Source organism: Acanthochromis polyacanthus, chromosome 14 (assembly GCF_021347895.1).
Source record: "Acanthochromis polyacanthus isolate Apoly-LR-REF ecotype Palm Island chromosome 14, KAUST_Apoly_ChrSc, whole genome shotgun sequence".
Taxonomy (NCBI): Eukaryota; Metazoa; Chordata; class Actinopteri; family Pomacentridae; genus Acanthochromis; species Acanthochromis polyacanthus.
Genome location: NC_067126.1, coordinates 18836499 through 18856103, shown reverse-complemented (window position 1 = coordinate 18856103; position 19605 = coordinate 18836499). Strand labels below are relative to the sequence as shown.

The window sequence follows — 19605 nt, the reverse complement described above, 5'->3', positions numbered from 1 at the left end:
ATAGGCTGTTTAAGAAAGAACCTGCAGTTTGAAACCTCTTACATTATTGTTTTTCTATTACCGTAGGTAAGTGACATAGTATGGTAGGTAGAAGTAATGTGAAGAGTTCCACATCTGCACCCAAAGGCAAAAAATGAAGAGTTAAAACTTTGCATCTCTTTAAAAAAGTACAAAAACAATGCCCTCATTTAGACGTTTGCACTGAGAAGCTCTGCTTCCTGATTCTTGCAGTAGCTGTTACAATACTTCACAAAATGGCAATATTACTCCTGAGTTAGGCTTCAGTGTCACTGATTATCTTTGCATTTCTTCTAAATAGGGTTGCAGCTAAAGATTATTTTCATTGTTGATTATTTTCTTGATTCAGTCTATAATTCAGAAACTTAGAAATGCCGATCAGTGTTTGCTTGAGCCCAAGATGACGTCCTCAAATGTTTTGTCCACAACCAAAAGCTATTCTGTTTGCTGTCACAGAAGAAAGAAACCAGAAAATGTTTACTATTTACTTTATTCCTTAAAAAAAATTAGCCACACTAGTAAATTCATTGTCAAAACAGTTGACAACTGACTGACGAACTCTTGCCACTCTACGTCCACCGAGCCTGTGGGTAACCTTATGAAAAGTCAGCACCAACATAGTACTCAGCTGCAAGAATCATATGATTAAAACTTTATTTTAAATAAATGTTGATGTAAAATATTTATTTCGCACTTCTTGAGATCTTCAGAATTTCTAGTGAATTACCAATGACAAAACAGATACTTCAAGTTATTGTACGCTGTCCTTTTTGTTGTGGTCATCTGAACTGCTAAGATCTTCACACGCCTTGCTCAACACTCCTTTGTACACTTCAAAGCGATGGTTGAGATCTTTCTGTGAATGGATTTTGTACTTCGTCCCTAACGCCCCATCTAAAGAGGCTGTCCCATAGAAAACCCGCCCAATCCGGGAGTGCACCAGCGCCATGGCACACATAACACAAGGTTCTCTGGTCACATACAGGTCATACCCAGTGCATATGTACGGCTGAGAACCTGCATCTGAATCAGGTACATTTTGAGATGGATTCGATGCAGCTGGGGTAAATCGGCAAGCGGAATAACGGTCAAAACAAAAACATCCGCCGCCCTGACTCCGAGCCACAAGGTCGATGCAGACCATGACTGCGTGGTGCAGAGGGTGGTCACCTCTGCAGTCGTGGCCCACTGCAACGATTCTTTCCGTCTTTGGGTCGACCACGACGGCCCCGACTGCTTCCATCCCCAACTCCTTTCCAGTTTTGGCAGCAGTCAAAGCCGACATCATGTACAAGTGCATCGTGGCTTTCTGAGTAGGGGTGAAGCGCTCTCCTCTCAGGGCCACTGTCACCAGTTTGTCCTCATGGAAGGATGTTGGCCAGTGTTGGCTTGCTAGTTCAAACTGGGGCCGGGTCAGGGGGGGACGTGCAGGAACCTTCACCACAAACAGCTCACCGAGTCCGTCAGGTTTAACTCCATCTGAGGGCAGCAGAGAGTCGATGCTGACCTCTTTCATGTCTGGTGCATCACTGATAAGGCATATAAGCACCTCCAGCGGGTGAAGGCTGCCCTTCGCCTTGCACGCCCGCACCCTCTTTATGTGCGGAAGGCTGTTCAGCGGGTAGAGGCTGTTCAGCTCCCTGACAAGTCGAGACGTCTCTTTCTTGTTGACAATGGGTGCAGCAAACGCCTCTGTCAGCTCGACGTCTTGTGACTGCTCATCTGACAGTACAGGATAAGCAACCCAGGAGTCGGCATCGCACACTGACCCTTTCCAGCGTTTCATCTGTGGCTCCATTGTGTTGGTGTCCTCCTGTCAGCACATTTGCAGGACAGAGCACATGATGAGAAAACCTTTCAGTTGTCTTGAACACAAATCAGGACTGGTCTATAATACAACAGCTTTTGGCCAGAAGACATTTATCCAATTCTTTAACATCGCAAAAAACACGAACAAGCCAGTTCATCTTTCAAAGGTAACGGTGAACTTGTAACAAATCCAAGTTGATTAAGTACACAGTTTTGGTGGTAAATTATTCAGCCAGGTCGATATGAAGCCATTAAAGGTGCACTCCATCAGAGTAGTGTGCTCTTATAAGGCCAGTGTTATACTTTCCATGCCTGCAAGACATAAATTTCATCATCTCGCAAAGTTTGCAAGAGTCCGCAAAGCAACCCAGAACTTGTATTTGTACAGAATATGGTACAGGGGTAATAATGCACATGCTCTGTAGTAGTGAGAGTAAGCTGATATTACCTACAGTGCATTCAAGGAATGTGTCTTAAAGGGAGTATAGTTAAGACTTAGATTGATGGACTGCACTAAAGGTGTATTATGTTGGATTTAGTGTCATCTAGTGGTGAGGTTGCAGAATGCAGCCAAATGAACACCCTGCACCTCACCTTCTCTCCAACCACGTAGGACAATGTGCAGTGGCTGCTAAAAACACAAGAAATGTTAGAGAACCAGTGTCCATTTGGTTCTTTCTGACCTATGAAATATTTTGACTTGTAATCACTTGCATGAGTCAAACTCCAAAGGCACTTAAACATTTTTTTTCCTATAACGCACATCAACCACTATCACGAGCCACAAAACGCTAAAGAATTGTTTACACAGGTTGTGCAGCACTCATATTTCAATATTTATCCCCCACAATAAAAACAAAGGCTTTTACTTTTTCAAAAAAAAAAAAATATTTGTGTTGACTCAGCAGTGATAATATTAAATGAGAAAAGTTGATGTGGAGAATAAATATTTTAAAATAGAGAAAGCCTAAGAGCCTTATCGCATTATTTTCCATTATATTATGAATTGACCTTTCCAGCATAACAGCACTTCTGAAAAAAGGCATAAACCAGTGCCTAAGAATCCACCAGAATGCAGAAAATGAAGTAACTTATGCTGAAATGCCCTGAAGGAAGACACCAACCCATACATCCCCCCGATTATGTAACTTCAATAAGGATAGAATGCATAAATAAATTACAGCGTCAGATTTATTTCATGTATGTATTAGCAAAACAACAATGTATGAAGTCAACAAAAATCTTATTTCAGTTCTTAAACTTGAATAATAATTACAACTGATATGTACAAAATAAATGTTTGTCCTTTGTGTGATTACAGCTTCACAGATGCAAACTAAAATCAAAATAAATCTTTCTTGGCTGATGATCAGAGTAAGACGTTTAAAGGAGCCATTCTGAGCTCTGGTAATTATTTGTGGACTAGTGTTGGTATTTATTACATAGATATATTCTATATTGGTCTTAGTAACCCTTAAAATATTAAAGCAATATATCCACAATTGAAATGATTTCTAGTTACAATCCCAGATGCATTGTCATCCACAGATATTTAGTAAACTGATTCAGCATGGACGCGTCATTAGTCTGTAGGTTACTCTCATGTATATCAGGTGTTGCAGTGTCAGCGTTCATTTTCTTCCTAGCATAAGCTTCGTCTTCATAACTTTGGGCACATGTCGTATGGTCAGTGACACTCTGGTGCTTCGGGTCAGCGTGTCCCCTGGCATGGCCCCGGCAGCAGACAGGTTCACCACCTTGTCCGTCAGCGTGTCCTGCTCGCATCCCTGAATGCCATGAAGGAGTCGCTGGTACATTTCATCCTGCAGGATAAGAAGACTGCGTGGCTTCACCAGCAGGGAGAACAGATAGCGGTTCTCCTCTGTCTGTGGTGTCTCGTCCTCCAGGCTGCTGATCGGCGAGTAGAAGTTGAGCAGCGTGTGAGAGCCCAGGCTTATAGTGGTGACAGTAGGGTGGTACAGCGGGCCGTCCTCATGGGGCATAATCCCTTCTCCTGGATTATACTCATTCACCAACACATGATTGGCTGTTTTCCCACTGAATGCACCGAGAGAGGAAATTTTCTCACAGTACACGTGGAGCCAGTCAGGGATCTTCTCTGCCAGCATGCCTTTGGGATGTGGTAACCCTCCCCAATTCTGAAGCCTTCTACCTGACAACTGTGTCCATTTAGTTTTAGGAGAGTTATAGACCTGTCGTAGCAGGTAGGACTCCTCATCTTCAGATATGAAATCTGGGATGTAATACACTGTTGGTGGGGCATCACTTACGACAAACTGCTTCAAGTCCACCGAAATGCAAGCAGGGTGTTCCATGCTTCCTTTGGAAAAGTTAACATGAAATACTTATTAAAACCCAAGTCAAGAAAAGCTAATTCTGTCACATTTGGCAGTGGCTAACAGCAGGAAGTATGTGTACCTCAGCTTGCGTTAACAACCAATAAAATGTCTAAGATACGTATTAAAATGTCCAGACTATCCAAACTAATAATTGAATGTACTGTACGTGCAGCAGGACATCCTCGTCACACCTCTTCCCAGGCATTTCCCTGCATGTGCAACAACACTGAAGTCAGCTTCAGTTTCAACATCCAAGGAAAAAGTTAAATAAAATGAAAACTCTTTTAGATGTGTAAGATGCATCCTTAATGCCATCTGAAACCCATTTTCAAATTTATAAAACCTTTATTATATTTGTAAAAATGCAAAAAGAAAATTGGGGTTTCACTGCTTTTTTGTGCATAGACCATATTAGCCTTGGTTCAGATCAAAAACTACTACATACAGACTGGTTAAATCTACCTTGGATTATGCCAGAGAGGCCCAAGAGTCTTTAAAACACAGTTTCTGATTTGTGAGACCTTTCCTCGCTTAGTGACTTTGTAAAAAGAAAGGTTGTATATATTGTGGAAATAGATCTGGATCTGGTCTGATGTGGTCTGCACACAACAAAAGCAGTAAAATCTTCCCTTTTTTCACATTTTCAATACGAGAACTAAAGTTTCACAAACAAAAGATCATAGTATAAAGAGTCTTTAGTCTCTTTAACATAGTGCACATTTGGTAAGTCCAGGCATAGTGGTTTTTGGACCTGATATCCAGTGTTCCATGCACAAAAGACGGGTTATTTCTCTGCATTTTCTGAAATAGATAATAAATGCTTGATAAATCAGAGACTGGAGTTTAAAGAATATATCCTTTCTTGCATAACCCTGCCCAGATTTGATCAGTCTATTCTAGCTGTTTGTGGAGTGGATCTTAGGAAATGATTAGGGATTTACCTAAAATGTATAACACTGTTTTACATCATTATCCAATGTGAACAAAGTTTAGTTCTCACTGACTTTTCCCTTAACTACGAATCTGAAGCTGACTTCACCGCCGCAATGTTGCATGGTCCGTTGATAGCATTAGCAACTTTTAGCTTATTTATACCTTTGCATACATTCTGTGCCTACAACACACCCAATACAGTACATACAGAGCCTCACATAGATTTTGTGATGTGTTACAAGTTCACTGACACCTTTAAAGACGATACAGGTTTGATTTTTGCAGTTAAAAACAGAAAAAAAATCCATACGTACGCGTTCAATTGAACGTAATGGTGCTGCGGCTTACTAGTGTTGTGTCTTTACATGAAACCCTTAAAGTAACCACACCGTGACGTACAGCACACGTTAGTATTGTCTTATTTCAGCAATGCCAAATGTATATGTTGGCTTTATATACACAACACCGTCTGCTTCAGCAAATGTGTAGGCAACTCCGAGGAATCTGTCAACAACACAGTACTCTATTCCAGAGTTATTGTGCGCTTTTATTATTAGTATGACATTTATTGGCAAACCTGAAGGCAGCACGACTTACTACACGGAAGAAGACTAAATAACTATCGAAGCGCCACTTGGACAGGGCCGCTACCAATAAAGACTTACATTTTCTTAGATTATAACCAAGAACAGACATCAACAAAATCAGATTTACCTCATTCGACATCAATATTTTGAAGTAAACACCGTTTTGTCAAGAAGCACTGTCGCACGACTCCAAGCATATATACATGTACAGCTGACTAAAACGTCCGTAAAAAACAAAACCTCGACTTTTTTGACCCATGCTTTATTTTCTAAAGGAATATTCAAATAGTGGCTCCGTTCAAGTGTCCGTGTGGAAGTTCTAATGGAAAATTGTTAGTCCACCTTTTTGTTAATGTCTTTACGTTGACTTTCTGCACTTAATGAAAGGGAACCAAGTTGGCCGTGGACGGAATTATTTACATGTGACGCAGTCAGACCTCGTTGGAGCCCATGGAGCCAGTCTATGGTTGGAGCAAGAAAGAAAGAAAGTCAAGTGATTTCCTTCATAGCCTTAGGTGCTTCCAATGTTTTCTGTTACTGGTTCATTGCTCTGACGGCTAATGGCATCGATTTAATCATGTCTGTGTTTTTATTACATGTTGTTTGTTTAAAATTCAAATGGAACTGAGGTGAGGTCACCCTGAGTTACTGAAAGGTAGAACTTAAGATTCGTGGCCATGTTCCTTGTAAATGCAAAAATTGCGCGCCGGCTCCTGCGCTGTAGACGCACACTGTGTTTCAGTCCTCCGTCTGGAAAAGCCTCCTCCTCCAGACTGGTTTTAGGTATTGAGACAAGCTGTGATGACACTGGAGCTGCTGTGCTGGATGAGAAGGGTGCAATACTGGGAGAGTCTCTGCATTCACAGAAAGAAGTTCATCTGAGGTAGGTGTCACATAGTAAGGTCATTGGTGCTGTTTGGAGTTTTAATTTGACGTATTACTTCTGTCCTGAATGCTGTAGGACTGGTGGCATCATCCCCACAGTGGCTCAACAGCTCCACAGAGAAAACATAGAGCGTGTGGTCCAGGAGGCTTTGGAGAGGAGCAGTGTGACCCCAGGGCAGCTCTCAGCTGTAGCCACCACTGTGAAGCCGGGCTTGGCCCTGAGCTTGGGCATTGGTCTTGAGTTCAGCCTGAGGTTTGTGAGGCAGCACAACAAGCCGTTCATCCCCATCCACCACATGGAAGCCCACGCTCTGACTGTCAGGATGCTTCAACCTGTTGCCTTCCCCTTTCTGGTGCTGCTCATTTCCGGTGGTCACTCCCTCCTCGCTGTGGCTCGTGGTGTTGATGACTTTCTGCTTTTGGGTCACACGCTGGATGAAGCTCCAGGGGACACACTGGATAAAGTAATGCTAACATTAAGCTTTTGTTGAAGGTGCTGATGTTTAAACTGTGATCATAAACAAAACTTAAATATTTTTTTGTGGCTTACAGGTGGCCAGACGTTTATCCCTCATAAAACACCCACAGTGCTCCACACTGAGTGGAGGACAAGCTATAGAGCTGCTAGCAAAAGATGGTGACAGGACAAGGTTCCCTTTGACAACACCTATGGGACAAACTTATGACTGCTGCTTTTCTTTTGCTGGACTGCGGAATCAAATTACAATGACGATAATGAAACAAGAGGCTGAGGAAGGTATGAAAACACACAAAGATAATTGTGAGTGACAGCCATGTGTCACATTTACCAGTGATGCACAGCCATCAATAAATTTGTTGTCCCTTGTACGTCCTTCTGCAGGTGTAAAACAGGGGACACTGTTGACATGTGTGAATGACATTGCAGCTGCCACACAGCACACCATTGCCACTCATCTAGCAAAGCGAACGCATCGAGCCATCTTGTTTTGTAAGGCTAAAGGTCTGCTGCAATCAAACAGTCCCACATTGGTGAGTGCTTTTCTTCACTTGGTGTTTTTTTAAAGAGTGAAGCTAAGATTGCTACAGTGTTTCTGCTGATTCTTAACAACTACATATTGCAACAGGAGCCTAGAAATGATTTCAGAGTGCTTGTGTGTAAATGGCTGTAAATGGAACCCTTGTAGCAACCATCCATCCTTCCGTTCATTATCTATACACCACTTAATCCTCACTGGGATCCCAGCTGACTTAGGGTGAAGGCAGGTGACACCCTGGACAGGTCACCAGTCTATCACAGGGCTACATATAGAGGCAATATAAATATATATATATATATATATATATATATATATCACTTTGACATCAAAAGAATAGTAATAACCCTTTATCAGTGGGTGGAACAAGCATGTGTGACTGTTTACATTTGTCAGGTACCATGCAGTGTGTATGTAGGTGTTATAAATGCTTACGTGAACCCCCTTCAAAAGAAGAGTTACTTTAAGTTATTTAATTGGATTGTGGTGGATTTCATGAGGCAGTGTTCTGGTGGAAATCTGTGGTATAGAGAGTGCAGAAGAGGGTATGGGGAACAGTTATCTGAGTCCAGTGCTGCTTAGAAGCTTATCTGGAATTCAGGATCCTTATTACATGGTGGTCTAACAAGCAGGTAATCCATCACCCACAATGTCCCAGGCCAGGAGACCGTTGCATGTCTCTGAGTTTCTGCTCAAGTCTACATGTGGCTGTAGCTCTTTCATTCCAAGCCAGTGTTTATAAAATTTGTATTGTACTTAAACACAAAATGTAGATCTCTTGAACTTTTTTACACCAAGCTTTAGCACCACAAATATAAATCAATTGTAGATCAACTTTTTAAATAAGCCTGTCAGAAGTTTCTCTCATTGTGAACAATAATTAGTCTCTGAATATTCACTAGTATACCAAATATATTGATCCACAGCTGAAAATAGTCCTTAACAGATGCACTGCTCTTGTGAGGAAAAACTACAGTACCCAGCTGTTTTAGAATGCTATTTAACCTTGTTTTATGATGCTGCAAGAGAAGACACACCGACACATCGCTGCCTTTAGTCTTTTCATGGAATGTGTTGACAGTAAGAACAACACAGGATAACATCTGTTTCATACATCTGAACATAGTGGATATACATTTAGATTTAAAGAATTCCTCAGTAACTCTTCTTTTCTAGGTGGTGTCTGGAGGAGTTGCAAGCAATCAGTACATCCGGAAGGCTTTGACGCTTATCACTGAGATGACAGGACTACACCTGCTCTGTCCTCCAGCCAAATTCTGCACCGACAACGGAGTGATGATTGCATGGTATGTATACAGTAATGTCAGTGAATCAGCTCTCATTTAATAAACACTGCCTGTCCAAAAAAAAGTCACACATTCTAATATTTGTATTTTTCACACATTCACCGTGGCATTATTTCAGTTAGCCTCTGCAGTGTCACAGCATTAATTTCTGTCCAGAGTTGCATAACTTGACTAATCCTAGATCATAACCCTAACCCCCACAAGCTTGTAGGCAGTAGGTATGATGAGTGCATCACTTCTTCTGCCTCTCTCATTACTCTGATGCGCCCATGACTTTGGAACAGGGTAAATCTGGACTCATCAGACCACATGATCTTCTGTCATTGCTCCAGAGTCCTGTCTTTATGTTCCCTAGCAAACTGAAGCTTTTTTTTCCTGATTAGCGTCACTGATCAGTGGTTTTCTAAGGGTACACAGCTGTTTAGTCCCAATCCCTTGAGTTTGCTCTTTAACTATTAAACATAGCAGTAAGTTCTACTACTGATTTCCTATGATCTTCTAAAAGTTTGTTCTGACCACATTTATTCCTCAAAGATGATGGTTCACCTCTATCTTTGAGGTTTTAATAATGCATTGGATGGTTCTTAATCTAATTTTGGTAGTTTCAGCAATCTTGTTAGTTGTTTTCTTTGCTTAAAGCAGCCCAATAATTTGATCTGTCTGAAACAGATTAACATCCTTTCTAAGATCACGGGATATGTCTTCCGACATTTATTGTTTAAGAAATGAGAAGCTCCTCAGTGCTTCATATAGGGTTAAATAAATTGTTGCCAGCATCACTGCAGTAATTGTCCAATGGAAGGCTCTTACTTATTTGCTTAGTTTGTTTTTTGGACAGGCAGTGTATGATAATTGCTCATTTGAGACAAACTTGTTTTTTAAACCAGGAACGGTGTAGAACGTCTGAGAGAAGGGAAAGGGATACTGCCTCCAAATGTGGATGTCTGCTACGAGCCAAAGTAAGTCAACGCTGAGTAAAATAACATAACACAGTAAAACTATTTTCACTTACTGTTGAGATACAAAACAAAAACATTCTGGCCTTTTGAGCTGTACTGTTGATTAAAAGCCATATTTGTTGCATTGCAGGGCACCCTTAGGTGTTGACATCTCAGCGGAGGTGAAAGCTGCAGCGATCAGGTTGCCATCAGTCAGGATGAAGATCCCCAACTGACAGACTGCTGCTTATGTTCTGTAAAACAGTGTTTTGTCTTTGATAGTTTTTGTACAACATGTAAAAAGCTTCATGCACATATTTATTAATAAATATTTGTAAATCTCTGAAGCATTTTAGATGTTTAATCAAGAATTTTTCTCACTGCACAGAATGAGTTCAGTTTATTATAAGTCAAACAATATGCTCCTGATCACAAATTACCTGAGCTGTAAGAAATATTCAGTTTGTTTACTTAAGTACTAATACCAAACTATGAAAAATATTCTAATGAAAGTAAAAGTTTTACCTTCAAAAATTCAAGTAAAAGTATTTAAGTATGTGCACTAATCATGGTGTCTAATCAGCATCTTGATATGGCACACCTGTGAGGTGGGATGGATTATCTCAGCAAAGGAGAAGTGCTCACTATCACAGATTTAGACAGATTTGTGAACAGTATTTGAGAGAAATGGTGATATTGTGTATGTGGAAAAAGTTTTAGATCTTTGAGTTTATCTCATAAAAAATGGGAGCAAAAACAAAAGTGTTGCGTTTATATTTTTGTCGAGTGTATATACAGCACGGCTTTCAGGTTTGTGATATTTTCCAGCTAATTCAAGATTGGTCCAACTTTTTAATTTTAACCAGGTTCTACAAAGCACTTTTACAATGTGTTCCTCTTTCACCTAATCACACGCACCAATGGCACTGTCCATCCATCCATTATCTATCCAACGCTTAATCCTCGCAGTGGGGCTGAAGTCTGTCTCAGCAGGCCACCAGTCTATCACAGGGCTACACATAGAGACAAACAGGCACACTCACAGACAATTTAGAATCACCATTTAAACTCAATATCTTTCATTTTGGATAGTGGGAAGAAGCCAGAGTATCTGGAGAAAACCCACACATGCACAGAGAGAACATGCAAACTCCACGTAGCAAGATCCCAGGCCCAGGCCAGGAGGCGAGCCGGGAATCTTCTGACTGTGAGGCAAAAGTGCAAACCACCAAGCTATTGTGCATGGGCCAAAAACTTGGTTCTCACTGGAAAATTTTGCCATCTCCTTTAACTGAAGAGAACTACATTTAATGTGCTGCCTAATTGGAATAAAAGAGAAGTCTAGACCACTGTAAGGCTGGGTGAGCAGATGATTTAATAACAACTGTTTAAGTGTTTTCTGTATTGCATCTATTTGAGTCTTGGTGGTTAGTGTCCCAGCCTGGTCCTGGGATCTTTCTGCATGGAGTTTGCATGTTCTCCCTGTCCATGCGTAGGTTTTCTCCAGGTACTCTGGCTTCCTCCTACAGTCCAAAAACATGCTGAGGTTAATAGGTGATTCTAAATTGTCCATAGGTGTGAATGTAAGCGTGCGTGGTTGTCTCTAAGGCTACAACCCTGTCATAAACTGGTGACCCCTGCCTTCACTCCAAATCAGCTGGGATAGACTCCAGCCCCACATGACCCTAATCAGTATTAAGCGGTGTATAGATAATGGATGGATGGATCTATTTGAGTGTTTCCTGCAGGCAGGGGGCAGACATGAGTCCATGGCACATACTTCTGTCCAACCTCTGTCTAGCAGCTGTGATTTGAATCTCAATAAGCCACATACTTGTCTCCGTCTCATTGTGAGTTAATGCATGTGCACCAAAACAAACAAAAGAACCAGAATAATTGACCTGATGATGAAAAAACAAAATGCATTTATCACAGAATAAAGAAAACACCAACATATGACAAGTAAATTGTCATTTTGTAATTTCTGGTCAGAAAGTCACGCAGTTCTGCAAAATGTGATGTTTTTATTCAGGTCTGTCCTTACAGCACCGAAGCTAGAGGTTGAATGCAAATACAAAATCTCTCTCATTTATTCTCTTGCCGCAAAATCAAACACAGTGTAGTAAATTCTTGACTTAGTTACTAAATGAAAAAATGCTTCACCAGAGTACAATAGTAATCAGAGTTTTGACCATATAAAGACATAAAACGTGTGTGTGCATTTACTGTCAATTAATGATGTCTCACATTTCATTTCCTTTACATTTTCTTTTCATTAAACATCCTGTTTGGGAATTCTTATATGATTAGTTCTAAAAATATACGCCAGTCTCTTTTTCAAAGTTTCCACTGTTATCTGTGGAGCTGTACATCAATGCTATATTGCAGATTGTTGGACTAAATATTCAAAAGGGGTAGGGAAAGTCAGAGTTGTTCATTCTTGTGTCTTGTTAAACCACATTCTCACATGACAGTCACGTTAAAGTTTCAAGAGCCAATGATTCAACAACATTGTGCAATCTTGAGGTTTTGTGTTTGTGCCGCAAATGTATATGTTAACCAAGAACAAATGTTTTTAGATTATCAAATTTAGTGGTATTTGCAGAAAAGTACGCATTTTCACAGGTTCCGCAGACGTTCTTTGCTGGATTGGAAATAGTGACTATCTCACTTATTCCTTGTCTGCTCTTAAAAGAAAAAAATAATGCATCCACAAAACGCTCATCCTCCAGTATTTTGATTATCAAATAATCACTGCTACAGTTTTTTTCATAGCAAAACATTTTAAAACATAAAAAACAGTCACACAAAGAGCCAAGAATCCTCTTTGTATTAATGCCACTGAGCTGATGCCAAAAATGAAGAAAAAGACAACCACAGAAGAGGAAGAGATACTTTTCTGTAAATCCACAGCAGCTTCTGCACGCCTGAAAACAAGTAGGGATTTTCAAAAGGCACTTTAGGAAAAGCAATAACCTACTAGCTGAAGTAGAAGTGGTGAGACATGTTGACATAAAGAGGTGTAGACTGAAAAAAAAACTAAATATACTGTATATCTAACAGTGCAAGAACATCTGTTGATGGACATTTCCTGTATTTCATGAACGAATCTTGTTTTCTTTCTAAATACTCAAAGTACAAACCATAACTAAACAAAACAACAGAATCAACCACCTCAGACATTAGAGCTCATCATGCTCATAAATATTATACTCCTTCGTACTGATCAGTCCGTCTCGGTCATGGTCAATCTTGCGGAATATATCAGCCATAATCTTCTCATAGAAAGGCTCATCACGAGGCTTCCCATTTTTTTCATACCCCAGCTTCAAATATTCTTTAACCTGAAAATAAAGGAAGAGTTTAACATTCCCACTTCAGAAAAACAACAACTATATTGCACTTGAATCACACTGCTCTTACACAACAAGCTACTGTTGTGCCCCTACTAGCCATATATCATATCTCACTGTACATAATACTGAAAGCAGGGCAGATACCTTCTCTATCTTCTTTAGATGTGCTATCAATAATAAAGATAACATTGGGACTTTAAGTTGATAATAAATTGACTGACAGCCTAATAACTTTATTGTACAATCAATGAATGTTTCTTATGTGTGGTATTAAGATTATCAACATGTCTAGCCTTCATTATTTATGAGGGAAATCGATAAGGTTACCCAAGGCTGTTTGGAAAGATGTGCTAATATAAAGATGTAAGATTGGTAAGAATAGGTCAGCATATTTAAACAAAGGCACACCATGATGGAAAACACATTTTTCCCAAGGTTATTTTTTTTCAAATGCCCCAGGGCCTTTAAAACTACAGTTACATCAGCTGGTTTATGCCGATTTAATTGAACTTTTATATACTTTCTGCCCAACAACAATGATACACATCCCATGTGTGCTTGTATGAGGCTAGAGCAAGAAGACCTTTTCAGACATGGATATACAACCCGGCTGCTTCTCCGGTGTGTTAGTGTCGGCTTAAAGGTCACGTCAACATTCATGTTCCTCACAGCTTCATGCAGACATACCGTCCACATTGACATGAGCTGGTACTCACGTAATATTTGCCATTCATATGAGGGCAGCCAGCACATCAAGTGACGTAGTGCCTGATAACACGCTCATAAACAAAACTCTGTTGTGTAACAAATAATTTATCTGCAGATTAGAAACTGTGTGACAGCTCATCTCCACGTTGTCAGAAAAAAAGGAACACAGTGAGACTTTCTGTTAGATCCTTATTGATCCAGTCTCCAATATTTGGAACAATATTGGCACTGAAATGTGGGAAACATCTCTCATATGACTCAAAGTTCTACAGCAAGCAGCTGAAAGTGATATGAAAATGTGACTTAGTCCTCTACTGCTTGCTGTTGTGACAGTTACAGAAAAGTGAACACACATTTACATTAGGTGATGTAACTCTGTCTTGGTAAACTAATTACCTCCTGCCTTTATTGCCACACCTTATACCCAGACATTAGAGTGGGAATGTTGTCTGTCTTGTGAAAAAGAGGAAATACGCATATTTTCCATAATTTTGGATCCTGTTTTGATGCCTAATCATGTACCCCTCCTGAACACAATGTTTGGGAGGTGTATTATTCTTGTGTTAAACAACTGTACTTAGTGCACACACAGAGTAAGAGTGGTTAATAGAGGCCTAGCTGCTCATTTCTGCCCCAGTGGCCCCCTATGTGTTCATCTGACCATAGTTATTACCATAATAACAAGCTGGCAAATTTTTATAAATCACACCGAGTCTTTATAGGGGTTTCTTGTGGATCAAAGTATAGACGTTAACATTTTAGTTGGTTTATAAAACACAGAATACTAACTAAATGCTGCTCCATTTTTAACCATCCAGACCTCTCAGATGTTGTGAGACAAATCTGCTTAAAGTCCACAGAGTCAAAACTGATACAGAGGCAGCATTCACTTTTTATGCAGAACAAATCTGTATCAAGCTCACATTTCCATTTCCTATTAATAAATTTGATTTTTGAAACAACAGAATCAACAACCTCAGACAATACATAACTCGCATTGCAATGTAACTTTAATTCTTGTGGATTTTTACCCAATTTATTTGACTTCAACTTTTTTTTACTCTACATTATTTTCAGAGACCTAGTCAAATATGTCTGTTCTAATTGAGGTGCTCCTGTGATGGTTACCGGCTTGTACAAATAAATTACCTCCGTCTTTGTGAGACTTTTGTCTTTATCAATGTCCATCTTTCCAAATGCCTCCATGCTGCGTGGGCCCCTGGACACAGAGAACACCTCCACCTCAAAGACCACAGTAGCATTGGGTGGCACTGGACCTTTTATTAGGAGGGGAAAAAAGCAGAACATCACAATTTTGAAAGACCATGTAACACAAAAGTAATCATTGATTACTAAACATTAGTATAATACGTCAATTTAAAGGCTGGAATTGTTGGATCGTTGCATGTCGAGGAGAAACATTTTTTACTAAGTTCATTGGTGTTTAAGGTACATTTCCAGACTTTTTGTTGAATTGAATTTGAAGAGCTGCAAACAACAGAGAAACACAAATCACTCAATCACATAGTTTTGGCTTCAAGAGCAAAATTATCCAAATTTGTAAAGTCCTGAAAATGATTCGACACATCATCCAGCAAGAAGAGAGAATAGAAAGCAACATGCAAGAAAGATTATTACTCCGCCAAGGAACGCAGCAGAGTTATGTGACAATCGGTGACTGTCCCTGATGAAATTTTCAGGGAAGGTCAGAAACTGATTAGATCTTAGCAGTGATGCTGCTTATAGTCTGGATCCACAGATTTGTCAAAGATTTCTGTACCACTGCGAGATAACGGCACGGCGTCACTCTATCTATGACTACATGCGAACCCAAATATCTGAATATTCAGTTGTTGTGGTGGCATCGGAAAATTAATTTTTCCAGCCAGTTGGCTGACTGTATCATGAGGACCTACCAACTGTGACATCACGCTTCACTTTGCCAGTGTTTGTAAACAGAAGACAAAATACCAGAGATTGAGATATCCATTCTAACGCTGTCGGACTCTGACGATGAACACCAATCAATGCATTTTTTTTAAAAAATGTTGCATTTCTGACAATGCCATATGGGAGAATGAACAGCCTTGGTGGAGTACTGCACTCTCTGAGTGCTTGTCTAGTTTTTAATTGTGAAGGAAATTGAGAGAAAGAAGAAGAGGGCTACATTAAAGCCATTAAATAGTCTTGCATAGGTTTATATGTACTGTCCTGCAGTACATATAAACTATGTCGCAAACTGATGCAGTGGCAACAACATGCACACTCAGCAAAACCATTTCTTCTATAAAGACAGAAATGAAGTGTTCAGACTAAAATACAGCAGCTCTGCAACACCAACGTCAGACAATACCATGTATAAACTAGAAAAGCACTCAGAGAGTGCAGACCTCCGCCAAGGATAGAGAGGAAAACAGGAAACCCATGCAGTAAAGGATCATGAGCTGGAATCAAACCTGCATCTCTGACACAGTTCTGTTTACGAATCACCTTCTTAACCAGTTGAGCTACCTAGACACCTCGCTCCAATTTGTTGGACGACATACTAACCTATGATGTTTTTTTTGTCATATTTTGGACCACATACTAAAACATACTAAAAAATTCAAAGTGATCCAGAATCCAGGATTCTTTCCGGATTGCCACCAAAATTAAATCAGCTCTTCCTCTTACCATAGTCTACATCCCCTCAAAATTTCATCTGAATCTGCCCAGGCGTTTTTGAGTTATCTTGCTAACAGACAGACAGATAGACACACAAACGCCGGGTGTCACATAAACACCAAAGAGGTTTGTAGGAAAAAGTAATCAAAGGTTAAAAAAATCCAATCAGCTGTTAGTTCGCACAGTGTGCTTAAATACATGCAAGGAAGAGGAGAAGCAGAGACCTTTAACCTGTGTGCATGCTTACAGTACATGCCATGTGGAGATGAATGCCAAACATTGTGAAGCTTGTGACGCTAAACTGCTGCAAAAGAAGACAAAACAGTATGAAGGCAGCTCTTGTACCACTGAACCAAAATAGCACAATGCAGTCCCAGCTACTAGTTGATAACTCTGGAAATGCTCTGAATATGTGACTCATAAACCACTCTTAAACCAAAATGGCAGGTATTAATGTCACAAAAATACGATAACCAAATAGCATAGACATTTTATATAATTTGTATTACCTTTTCTCTACTTTTTTAACTCATTAACTATGATCGCACACACAGGTACATACATGTGTTTCATCAGGTCTCAATGTGTTAAAATTGCTCCACATTCGTCTGTCTATTTGACATGATCATTTCTTCTCAGTATGGTAAATGTGTTCTGTGGCTCCTTCTATTGTCTGAGAAAATTACTCTGTTGGTGTCATAGAGGGGTCATCAGCATTGGTTTGGGAGTAGAAATTATACCTCAAAGCCTGTATGACTAACGGAGAATGAGGACTTTTTAAAGACGTGGAGTTTTAAGGGAACAGTTTATGCAAAGATGCTTGAGCTGTGAAAAATGTAGGATGGATTGTTCTTGACAGTAACCCAAACTAGGAATTAGAAGTTGTTCAGGGCCTGGAGCATGATTTTTGAACATTCTTGTGTCTTTAAGTGGGTTTCTTGCAAATTCTCCAACTGAGTGAAGTGTAATACTAAACAATTCAAGTGTATCTTCATGATCTTTCTCACAGCAAACTTTTTGACATGTTTTAGCAGGAAAAGGACAAGTGTATCTGCATTAATTTGGTGCCGTTTCAGTGCATGGGGGCTCACTCACTGTCATGGTTTACTGGAACACTTAATGGAAGTGCACCACCATTAACTCAACGTAGGCTTTCCCTGCACTGACAAGTCAAAATGCCTCTCGTAAAATGTGTGGACATAGTTTATTTTCTTGGTAATTCGTCAGTACCTTTGCCTTGTTCACCAAATGCCAACACAGATGGAACTGTTATCTTTCGCTTTTCTCCAGGACACATATCCATCATCCCAATGTCAAGGCCTTTGATAACTTGTCCGACACCCAGCACAAACCACTGAGGGTGCCCATCTTTGTCTGATCGACTGAAGCAGAAGCGATACAGAAACAAACAACATCTAATCAACCAGGGCACATAAGAGTCTGAATAAATGTGAACACAACAGGACTTCAGTGTGGATCCAGATGAGGACTGTTGAAATAGGGATTAAGGACAGATCTAAACATTTTGCATCTGTACCCATAACAATAGTTTTATATATCAAATTAAAATAAAGGGTTTCTGAATTCTATGAGACACATAAAGGAAAACTTAACATTCAGCATGATTCTGCAAATTGATTTCAGATTAATCATTACTCACCCCAGGCAATAGGAAACTTAATATTAATTATAGTCCTAAAGTTGTAGATGATATTTTTTTCGATGAAGATGTTTTTCTTATCCCACAAACCTGCAGTAAAACTGGGAACCATCTTTGGCGAGGTACCCATCGTAGTGAGCGTTGACCAGATCTCCTCTCTTGCTCCTCTGAGTGCACTCCTCGGGCTTAAATAAAACCTCAGTCTTCACCTCTCCCTCCAGCTCCTCAGCTGAAGCCCAAACGGACCACAAGCTCAGCTGTGAGGACACAAAGAGGCAAAATGTGCAGCTCACCAACTTCCACATCATGAAGCTCTGCTTTCGTGGCAACTTCTGAAAGTGACGTTTGAATGCAGCGAAGGGAGAGGTCGGAGGAGCTGTAGTACTGGAATTTATTATGTCCTGAGTTTAGACTGTCAGGGTTAAGACTCCCACAAAGCCCACCTCTTTCGGTGCAAGAGGCTCAAACTGTGGACTCTGCAAGAAAACTGAAGGTGCTGCTGGCTCTCACTGTCTACACGTCGCTGTCTGGACTGAAGAAACTTGCTGGGGGCAGTCATGGACTTAGGGGCGGCACACAGTCTTGTTGTAACACTCTTCCTGACAGACCCAACTAAGGGCAATAACAACCCACTTCCTAAACAGCAATTATACTAAGTTTTAAAAATGATGAAATAATGTCAGAATATGAAAAACACAGCTCACGAGTATAAAGTCTCCAACACATGTGGAACATTAATGTTGCATCTTATTATGTAAAATTAAGAGGAGCTGCAGGTCCAGAGCTTCCAGCCCAAATTGTGTCTTACCACAGAGCTTTATTTAGATTTTTACAAAGTTTCACCAGTTCATTATGACAAGATAGTAATATAGGAACATTAAAAATAAACACAAAGTAAGTTTGCATGTGCCTGATCTAAGTCAACACCCATTTTAAAAAGCCCAAAGTAGAAAATGCTGCACTTGAGTATAGCCATCGTCCATTATCTGTACACCGCTTAATCCTCTGTAGGGTCGAAGGAGGCTGGAGTCTATCCAGCTGACCTAGAGTGAAGCCAGGGGACACCCTGGACAGGTCACCAGTCTGTCACAGGGCCACTTTAGTATAGCTATTACATATTTTTAAAAATGTATTTAGACTCTGTTAATCAGCATGAAGCAATGTGTGGTAGCAATATACGGACTTTTTAAAATGTATTATTAGGAAACCTAAAAACGTTATGTATGTATGTATGTATGTATGTATGTATGTATGTATGAATAAAAAAATGTAAAAATACATTTAAAAAATACAGCCGATTAAAGACGTTCGTACAGGCGTTGATGCAGAACTCATTATAATAAATGCTATTATTTCTATACTGA

The 19605-nt window shown here is 40.0% G+C and overlaps 4 protein-coding genes across 6 annotated transcripts; 1 reads left to right on the top strand and 3 right to left on the bottom strand.

Moving 5' to 3' along the window:
- Positions 1–658: 658 nt before the first annotated feature.
- On the bottom strand, positions 659–5929 carry adat3 (adenosine deaminase tRNA specific 3). The gene is made up of 2 exons (XM_022190242.2): positions 5835–5929; positions 659–1831 (listed from the first exon to the last, which is right to left on the bottom strand). Exons 1-2 carry the CDS (start codon positions 5844–5846, stop codon positions 770–772), a joined length of 1074 nt encoding a protein of 357 aa, XP_022045934.2. The 5' UTR covers positions 5847–5929; the 3' UTR covers positions 659–769.
- On the bottom strand, positions 3001–5942 carry alkbh6 (alkB homolog 6). 3 transcript variants are annotated; one of them, XM_022190244.2, is made up of 2 exons: positions 5835–5942; positions 3001–4168 (listed from the first exon to the last, which is right to left on the bottom strand). In XM_022190244.2, the coding sequence occupies exon 2, from the start codon at positions 4161–4163 to the stop codon at positions 3459–3461; it is 705 nt and encodes a 234-aa protein (XP_022045936.2). In that variant the 5' UTR covers positions 4164–4168; positions 5835–5942; the 3' UTR covers positions 3001–3458. The 3 variants fall into 3 exon arrangements, with proteins under 3 accessions (XP_022045936.2, XP_022045935.2, XP_051814518.1); XM_022190243.2 differs by having other exon boundaries at positions 3001–4164; positions 5835–5919; XM_051958558.1 differs by lacking the exon at positions 5835–5942 and adding an exon at positions 5435–5802.
- A 177-nt stretch (positions 5943–6119) lies between these two features.
- osgepl1 (O-sialoglycoprotein endopeptidase-like 1) lies at positions 6120–10200 on the top strand. The gene is made up of 7 exons (XM_022190240.2): positions 6120–6590; positions 6669–7056; positions 7145–7349; positions 7455–7603; positions 8785–8915; positions 9803–9874; positions 10005–10200. Exons 1-7 carry the CDS (start codon positions 6385–6387, stop codon positions 10087–10089), a joined length of 1236 nt encoding a protein of 411 aa, XP_022045932.2. The 5' UTR covers positions 6120–6384; the 3' UTR covers positions 10090–10200.
- Positions 10201–11761: 1561 nt separating this feature from the next.
- fkbp7 (FKBP prolyl isomerase 7) lies at positions 11762–19533 on the bottom strand. The gene is made up of 4 exons (XM_022190239.2): positions 18332–19533; positions 17812–17963; positions 15067–15194; positions 11762–13197 (listed from the first exon to the last, which is right to left on the bottom strand). Exons 1-4 carry the CDS (start codon positions 18547–18549, stop codon positions 13036–13038), a joined length of 660 nt encoding a protein of 219 aa, XP_022045931.1. The 5' UTR covers positions 18550–19533; the 3' UTR covers positions 11762–13035.
- Between the last annotated feature and the right edge of the window lie 72 nt (positions 19534–19605).